This window comes from Chinchilla lanigera, unplaced genomic scaffold (assembly GCF_000276665.1).
Source record: "Chinchilla lanigera isolate Chin_1 unplaced genomic scaffold, ChiLan1.0 scaffold00003, whole genome shotgun sequence".
NCBI classification, from domain to species: Eukaryota; Metazoa; Chordata; class Mammalia; order Rodentia; family Chinchillidae; genus Chinchilla; species Chinchilla lanigera.
In genome coordinates, this window is record NW_004955404.1 from 51045649 (window position 1) to 51054471 (window position 8823).

The window sequence follows — 8823 nt, forward strand, 5'->3', positions numbered from 1 at the left end:
TGGCGGGCGCCCTCGTCGGTTCTGAACACGCTTAAACCTTGGGGTGTTGTAAGCTTTGCCGCCCTGCCCACTGCAGAAGGCAGTCTCCGAGTAGCGTGATGACTTTCGGTTGGCGAGGTCCTCTGGCCTTTGCAACTTCCGTCCCTTGGCTCAAGAACAACTTCCATTAGCTGGTCCTGGAGGTAGCACAGTCTTTCCCTAGAGTAGTGTTATGATTTGTTCTTTTGATGAAAGTAAACTTAAGACCAGTTTGAGTTTTTTCGCAGGCCTCCATTACAGCACCCACCCCACCACCGCAAAATTAGAACGGCAAAGAATGTTTTTCCCTGAGACGTTCTTGTGTCTTCATTCTGATAGTAACTGATAAGGGAAACTTGAATTGTTTTATTTACAGCAACTTGTAATAAATCCTATGCTGACCCTTTTCTATTCTACTGGCAACAAAATTTCAGTCGACCTGCATGCTCTACCTAAATAATAAAACGGAGCTTTGTTAACAAGCTCCAGTACCTGAGGCTCATACAGTGTATGAAACTAAAGTGTGCACAGTTTTACCTTGATTTTGAAAAAGCTTAGACTTCTTTTGCCTTTTTCAGGGCCGACTACTGGAAGTCACAACCAAAGAAGTTTTGTGATTACTGCAAGTGCTGGATCGCAGACAATAGGCCTGTATGCTGAACCTACTCGTGGAAATTTTCATAACGTTGTGCTTACGCGGTCTACTGCTTCTTGATCTGTGTTCAGAGTTTACAAAACACTTTCATATGCACGGCTTGTTATTCTTGAAAACATAAAAAGATTTTTGTTGTCATGTCATTTTCTTTAAGAAAGCATGAGCCTTCTTCCTTTTCATCAAAGCTGTATTTGATGATGAAGCCAAATTATTTCTGTGGCCTTGCTGGAAAAGACCAACTAGTGGATAATCTCACCGCGTGTGTGAAACAACCATGTTACAGTATAACGACAGTGTTTGTAGAACTGCGAATACTGTACTGTACAAAGAAGAGCGAGTATGGAAGTGCCCTGAAAGTGTCAAGACTATTGTAGCTGTGTTTCCTGCTTCAGAGATAATTGAACATCTTTTTGTAAATTAAAATGATTCGCAGAAAAGATGAAACTGGTTAATTTTAATACAGACTGGCCCCTTTTATCAAACGGTGCTAGGGAGCTGAACCTCATTTATTATGCCTTCTGACTAGATTCCACTTACAACCATTCGCTTGTAATTTAGGGAGGATTTCTGGTTATTTAAATAGATGGTAATGCTCACTCACCCGTCCCTGTCCCCATCCATCCCAGTTACCGCGTTCCACATGGGTTACCACTTTTTACTTTCCTTATTTTCCTTTTATTGTTTCCATATGCATAGAGATAGAGATTCTTATTCCATCCTGCAGAAAAGGTAACATATTATGTGTACATACTTTCCTACACCATACTTTTTAAAAATCATACTATATGCTTCTCCATGTCAATACATAGGAAGCTTCTTTGTTTTCTAACAGCCTATGTGACTGAATTTTATTTAACTGGTTCCCTATGTGGACACTTGGGTTGTTAGCACAAATAGTGCTGCAGTAAATAACCATATGTATAATGTTTTGTACATGTACAGGCATATCTGTGGAAAAAAATTCCCAGAAATAGGATTGTTGGATTAAAGGGTAATATATTTGTAATTTTTATAGTTACTCCCAAAGTGTCCATCATCAGAGTTGTGCATTTTGTAGGATTACTACCATATGTAAAAGTGCATCTTAACACTTTTTAAATGTTTGTGAATTTTCATTGTCTGTGTTAAAATACTGAGGAATAAGACTTTAAAGATCATTTTGTTCTCTTAAGTCTTTAATTTAGCATGCGTGGTGGCGCAGGAGGCTGAGGCAGGAAGATCGTTGCAAGCTTGAGACCAGCTTGGGCTACAAAGTGAGCTCAAGGCAAACCTGAACTGTGTCTCAAAAAGAAAAAAAAAAAAAGTTAGCAAATAGAATGATAAAATTCTGGACATTTACTGGCTTTGACATTTGATGTTGAAAAGTGTTTCTTTCAAAAATTTTCTACCTTTTTTGCTTCATCTTTGAAGTTCTTGTTAAAATTATAAAATTAGTTATTAAGAGTACCTTGTATTTTTCTACCATTAATACTGGCATCTGTTTTAAAAACCAAAGTAAAATCTAATCAGAAGGCACAATAAATGAGGCTCCAGGTCCCTATCATCATTTGATAAAAGGGACTAGTTTGCATTAAAATTAATTTGTTTTTCCTTTTCTGTAAATCATTTTAATTTCAGTTTTGTTACGCTCTAGTCATATATTGGATTTATGCTCTAGTCATATGTTGGATTTACAGTGGATTTTATTTTATTATAACTTTCCTTTGTATTTTTTTTCATTTTTAAGAGTGTCGAATTTCATGAACGGGGAAAGAATCATAAGGAAAATGTGGCAAAGAGAATCAGTGAGGTAATACAGATTGGTTCTTGACTAATTTTTCTGTATCAATGTCAGTACTTTATCTCACTTTTATTTTTCTACCCATCCTGCATAGATTAAACAGAAAAGCCTGGATAAGGCGAAAGAAGAAGAAAAGGCATCAAAGGAGTTTGCTGCAATGGAGGCAGCTGCCCTAAAAGCATACCAAGAGGATCTGAAAAGGCTTGGCTTAGAGTCAGGTGAAAAAGCAGCCAGCGTGTTTTAAAAGTAACGTGTTACGTAGGGATTGAATCCAGAGCCTTTGCCCTGAGCTACATCTCCGTCCTTTTCTTTTGGTTTTGTTTTCAGATTTTTAGATAGGGTCTTACTAACTTGTTCAGGCTGGTCTCAATCTTAATGATCCTCTTGCCTCAGCCGTCTGTGTAACCATGATCACAGACGTATGCCTGGCTTTTCATATTGTCTATTAAAATGTTATTTTGGACATTAGTAGTTAAGGCAAGAGAGGTGAGTGGTTCTCTGAAAACTAAGTATTTTGAGAGAAAAAAAGTTGGTGTTCTGGGAAATTAGAAGTAGTTGAAAATTTACCTTTTATCTGTTGTATGGATTAGAAGTACAACAGTGCAATTCAAAGAAAAGAGCTTTTAAAAGTTTACTAGCTGCTGTTAAGATTTCTGCAGATATCTTTAGCATTTTGTGCTGTGGTCTGTTTGGAGGTCTCCTCAATGATAGTTAAATACATCTTTTAAATAATTAAGGGCGTAGCATTTTTTAGTAGCTGTGGAGTAGGAGCTCGCAGTCTTTGGAGTCACAGAATTGCCTCTCACTAGTTATGACCTTGCACGTTTGCTAAAATTAAATAACATTATGGTACAAATTGCTTATTACAGTGACTATATATAGTAAGTTACATAAAGGTAGCTATATAGTATACCATAATTTATTTAACTGATTTCTTCCAGGTGAATAGGTAGATTGCTTAGAAATTTTCACTGTAACAAGGAATGCTGCAGTATATTTTATTATACAGGCATCTTTTCACATTTATTTTCTGTATGGGTTCAGTTTCTAAAAGTGAGATCGTAGTAGTATACAAATGTAGTAGTATGAACGTATATATCTTATATATTATAGGTAATACTAAGTTGGGCTGATTTACACTTTCACTAGGAAAAATAATTATTAACTAATGTTGGAAATACAGGATACCCAATACCTGATATATGAGACTAGCATAATTGATCATTTTTCTCAGAACTCATTGATCTACAAATAATTACGTTTATTTGCATTTCTTTTGCAGTAAAGGTCAGTGTTCATTCTCTGAGTTTCCTTTGTACAGTGGTACCTTGGTTCATGAACTTAATTCTTTCCACGATTCAGGTCACAAACAAGATTGGATGAGAACAGAATCACATTTCCACATAAGGTCAATGTTGAACCTAACCACTGAATTTGGTTCTTGTCCAGTTTGGTTTGTGACCAGAATTTTGAAAAGAATTAAGTTCATGAACCAAAATAACACTGTACTTTTGTCCATTTTTCTGTTAGAATGTTTGATTTGTGGGGAATCTTTGGTAGAAATGTTAACCTCAGGCTGGGGATATAGCTCAGTGGCACAGTGCCTGCCTGGCAAGCTCAAGGTCCTGATTTCGATTCCCAGTACCAAAAAAAAAAAAAGAAATGTTAACTCTCATATTCACAGTAAATATTTTTTCATACGTATATATAAAATACAGTACAAAGAAAAGAAATTAAAATTTTTGTTTTTGCCAAAAGAACTTAATTTTTATATACCCAGATTTAGTACTCGTTTACTTTGCGTGGCTCCCCCCAAACCCATGTACTAAAGATTGAATGAAGGGCCTTCATGCTGAGCTACATCCTTGGCCTTTTTTAAATTTTTAATTTAAAAAATTAAATTACTAAGTTGTACAAATTGTGTTTGAACCTGCAGTCCTTCTGCGTCAGCCTCTCAGTGCTAGAGTTAAAACCATACACCACCACACCCTGGTTTTTACCATAGTTTTAGAGTAAGTTTTATAATAATGTATAAGTCCCCCAAAAGATCTGTTAGGCTTTTGATTAAAGTAACATTATTAAAGTATTATGACAGAAAAAAAAGTTACTTCAGCATCTTACCCTTCTCTCATCTTTTTTCTAGATATCTTAGTACCAAGTGTGTCACCAGTACCTAGTACTACCCCACCTCCCTCTGCGTCAAATCAACAGAAAGAAAAGAAGAAGAAGAAAAAGAAGAAAGATCCTTCAAAGGGTCGCTGGGTAGAAGGTGTAACCTCAGAAGGTTATCATTACTATTACGATCTCATCACAGGAGGTAAGTTGCTTAAGCACAGAACTAGTAGAGAATAACTCCATTGGTGGAACAGAACAGTTTTTGTTTAGGGTTTTTATTTAATATTGGACATTTTAAACAATAAAAGAGTACCTTCTCATTTGTACCAAAGTTTAGAAGAAAAGTATGTGCTCTTTAAGAAAGTACCTTTTCACTGTTGCTCAATATCTAGCAAGTCTTCAGAGTGAATTCCTTACAGATAAACTGTAGCTTTGTATTTTTTCAGTAATACCTTCTGAAAGTATGAACTAATGGAAATAAAGCATTTTCATTGAAATAAGGCTTTTCGGATCGACTCCATAGATTGTAAGAGTCCATTTTCTATCCATATGAAAGTTTGTGAACCAGAAACTGTTTTCTATTATATGTGATTATCTCGATTAACATAGTAAATTTCTCCTTTATATTGTCAGATACTAGTTTCAGTTATCTACACAATGATGTTTTTCAGTAGGAATATCAAAAGTAATTTTTTTTCCCTAAAAATTAAATATAGTTGGAATTTTTATTCCACATACTATGAAGTTTAGGGAAAATAAATTTATCTTACTCTCCAGAAACATGAAATTTAGTGGCAGAAATAAATAAGCTTATTACAAGGAAGAATTTTAAAGTGCTATATAGAAGTGTAATTTAAAGATTATATCATAGCTAGAAATGAGGAATTGTGGTTATGTGAATCTGAGAGATTATCACAGATTACTTTTGAGCTGATCTCTCAGAATGATGTCTTATCGGCCATAGTGGTGCATATCTGTAATCCCACCTACTCTGGAGGCTGAGGTAAGATCACAACCTCAGGTCCAGCCTGGGCAGCTTATAGAATGTAAAAAAACTTTCAAACGTTAGAGGAGGAGGGTGCTGTTCCCTGGTTCAAAAAACCATACAAAATAAGATTAGTACCTTGTCATTTTTATCCCTAACATGTAACACAGTGCCTACCACAATACAAACACTCCATATTTTAATTAAGATTTCAGATCAGGCAGAACAATATGAGCCAAAAAGTAAAATAGCTTTGAAAGTGTAAAGCCTAGAAGATTAACAAGTAGGGGTAAAGTGCAGGGTTCTTTGAAGAGCAGATGTGCAGAAGTATGAGACTGGATAAATAGGTTGGGGTCATGTTATGGGAGACGGGGAGAATGATGGTATGATATGCTGGGATATGAAATACAGGAAATAGAAATAAGTTTAAGGGGGAGAATAGTGAATTCAGTTTTATGTATGTTCATTTTGAGGTACCTATAGAACATGTGGCAGTTATCAGTAGCTGAGAGTCTGCAGTTAGGATTACTAAGTAGAGTGGGATACATGATAATATTGTCAACCTCAATAAGTATATGTGATTACAGAGCCTAGAGCAAGAAGGAAAGAGGGTGAGTAGTGCACATATTAAAGAAAAGGATAGGAAGAAAGTGAACAAAAAAGAATGGTGGAGAAGGTAATATATGAAGCTGGGTATTGTGGCACAAACTAATCCCAACCCTCTGGAAGCTAAGGCAGGAGGGTTATGAATTTGAGGCCAGCCTGGACTACATACAGCAAGATCATCTCAAAAAGAAGATAGGAAATTAGATGAGAAAATAATGGAAAAATCTTGAGATGACAGTATTGTTTAATTATTATAATGTTCTTTAAAATCAGTCAGTTTTAGACTGCATAGAAGTAGCAGTGATTTCTCAGAATTTGAACTGAGCCTTAAGTGAAGTGTATATTGTAGTTCAGTGGTGAAGATAACCATAAATATGTAGTAGGGATGAGAAACCTTTCTCAAATACACTTAGAAACTATTTTTTCTCTTCTAGTATTTCCTTCACCATCCTACTTACATTCTCTTGCCTTCAGCAATACATGCTTTTAGTTCCCCCAGACTTTATCTTGTTCCTCTTGTAAGTCGTTCTTACTCCATCTCTTATTCTCCCTTGCCCCGAGATAGCAAAAAGTCATTCCCTTCCTTCAAAATGTATCAGGCCTAAATTCCAGTGAACTCATTGACAGAAGCCCTGCCTCACTCTAATAATTCCATAGAGGTTCCCGTAACTTCTTATTCTTCATTCTGTGATTTCTTGGTTCCGTAGCATTTACCTGTGTTCTTCTGCACAGTGCTGCTGGAATGTTTGTTTGTTTATTTTTTAATTATTTGTTACACTGGTATTTCTAATTTTTTGCCAAATTAAATGTTTTGGAAGCGTTTTTTAATCAAAAAGATTTTTATAAATGCCATGTGTTTTGCTTTTAGCATCTCAGTGGGAGAAACCTGAAGGATTTCAAGGAAATTTAAAAAAGGTAATTGAAGTACATCAGTAGTGTTTCAGCTTTATTCTTTAGAATGATTGGCTTCCGGGCTTTATGTAAGCAGATTTACTACCAAGTAAGCACCCCCCATCCTTTCTTCCTCTATTCCTTTCATTAGAAGATGGTGTGGAAATAAAATAGTGATATCTGTTCAAAAACCCCGTCCGTGTAAATGCTACTTGGTTTGTCTTCAGTTGCCATCCAGATGTTCCTGTCCCATCTAGAAGAGATTCCTGGCTTTCAAAAGTGAAATATTTTCTACTTGAATATTGGCACATGATTAGATTATCACAAACCAGGTTTCCTAGCCAAGATTGGTATCACCATCCCCAGCTTTCACATGTCAGGTGAAAAGGAATGGGTGGCTTAGTTACTCAGTATATAATCATTATCTTCTGCTTATTCTGGGTTTTTTTTCCTCCTATTAGACAGCAAAGGCCATTTGGGTAGAAGGTTTAAGTGAAGATGGTTATAGCTATTACTATAATACAGAAACAGGAGGTAAGTCTTATCTTTGACTATCTTAACTATCTCAGTTATCCCTGAAACTGCTTATTAATCTGCTGGCAAACTATCTGAACATGAGAATTTCAGTATTAAATAAACAATTCCATAACAAGCATATATTATTTTCCATAAGTTAAAAACATTAATGCAGTAAAAAAGCAGAAGGATTTATGATACATTGTGGAATATAGTAATGGTGTTTTCAATAAATACAGCATATGCAAATTTGAATCATTTTAGCTAATTACTGATTTTACTATGATTATTTTATAAATATAATTCTTAGAAGGTACCTCATAGATCACCTAGTTCATCTTTTTTTCTTTGATTTCAAAGATTAAACCCAGAGCCTCATGCTTGTTCTGTCACTGAGCTATATCCCACAAAAGCCTCAACTTTCTTTTTCCTTTTTTAAAAAGCCAAAACTAAAGGTACTTTAACTGTGACTAAAACTGTTAGATTTCCACTTTGACTAATTTCATGTTTCAGTTGCATAAATATTTATGAAACATGCATGTTACTGTCCAACTGAATTTTTGAAATGAATCTTTTATTTAATTTCATTAAAGTAGTTTTTAAGTAATTGTACTTAGTTTCCTACTGCCATTAAATTTGCTAGAATGCCTAGAATATTGATGTAACTTGGGGAAAAGTTTTTGTTTTAATTCCTACTATCCAAAACCCTCTACATAGCATTAAACATAGCAGTCTTTCTGTTCCAGTAAAATTAAACAATGAATCTTTAATATAGTAACATAATATGGCTTTAGAATTAGAGCTAAGTTCATTGCACAACTTCTCTTGCCAGTGATGTGATTGTGGACAAGTCCAGTTATCTATACATTTACGAAAATAGTACCTGGTACATTGTAGGTGCTTAATTACTTGTGTCTTGAAAATTCTTTTTGTTACTTGAGTGAAATTTAGATAAGGAAAAGTAGTGTTTTTCATTAGTACCTACGTCTATTAATTAAGGGGCTATACATACTGAATGATTTCAGCTTATGCTTATAACAGTAATTATTAATAGCAATTGCTTTTCTCTTAAAACTATCTCAAAAAAAATATTATCTGTTGGACAGTAAATTGTTTAGCCTCGCTTTTATTAAGCTAAAAATACTTATTTACAAGACAATTATACATGCTTTCATTTTACTAATAGTCCCATGAGGCCCAGGGACATAGCTCAGTGACATAGGACCTACAAGGTTTGAGTCCCAGTACCCTACCAAA

The 8823-nt window shown here is 35.0% G+C and overlaps 1 protein-coding gene across 2 annotated transcripts in view; it reads left to right on the forward strand.

The window, feature by feature from the left end:
• Positions 1 to 596: 596 nt before the first annotated feature.
• Wbp4 (WW domain binding protein 4) overlaps positions 597 to 8823 on the forward strand; it is a gene marked incomplete at its 5' end in the record, with an annotated part of 48001 nt that continues 39774 nt past the window's right edge. For both annotated transcript variants that reach the window (XM_013516774.1, XM_013516775.1), the window contains 6 exon segments: positions 597 to 669; positions 2400 to 2462; positions 2548 to 2671; positions 4597 to 4770; positions 7028 to 7074; positions 7512 to 7584. In XM_013516774.1, coding sequence (XP_013372228.1) covers positions 597 to 669; positions 2400 to 2462; positions 2548 to 2671; positions 4597 to 4770; positions 7028 to 7074; positions 7512 to 7584 — 554 coding nt within the window.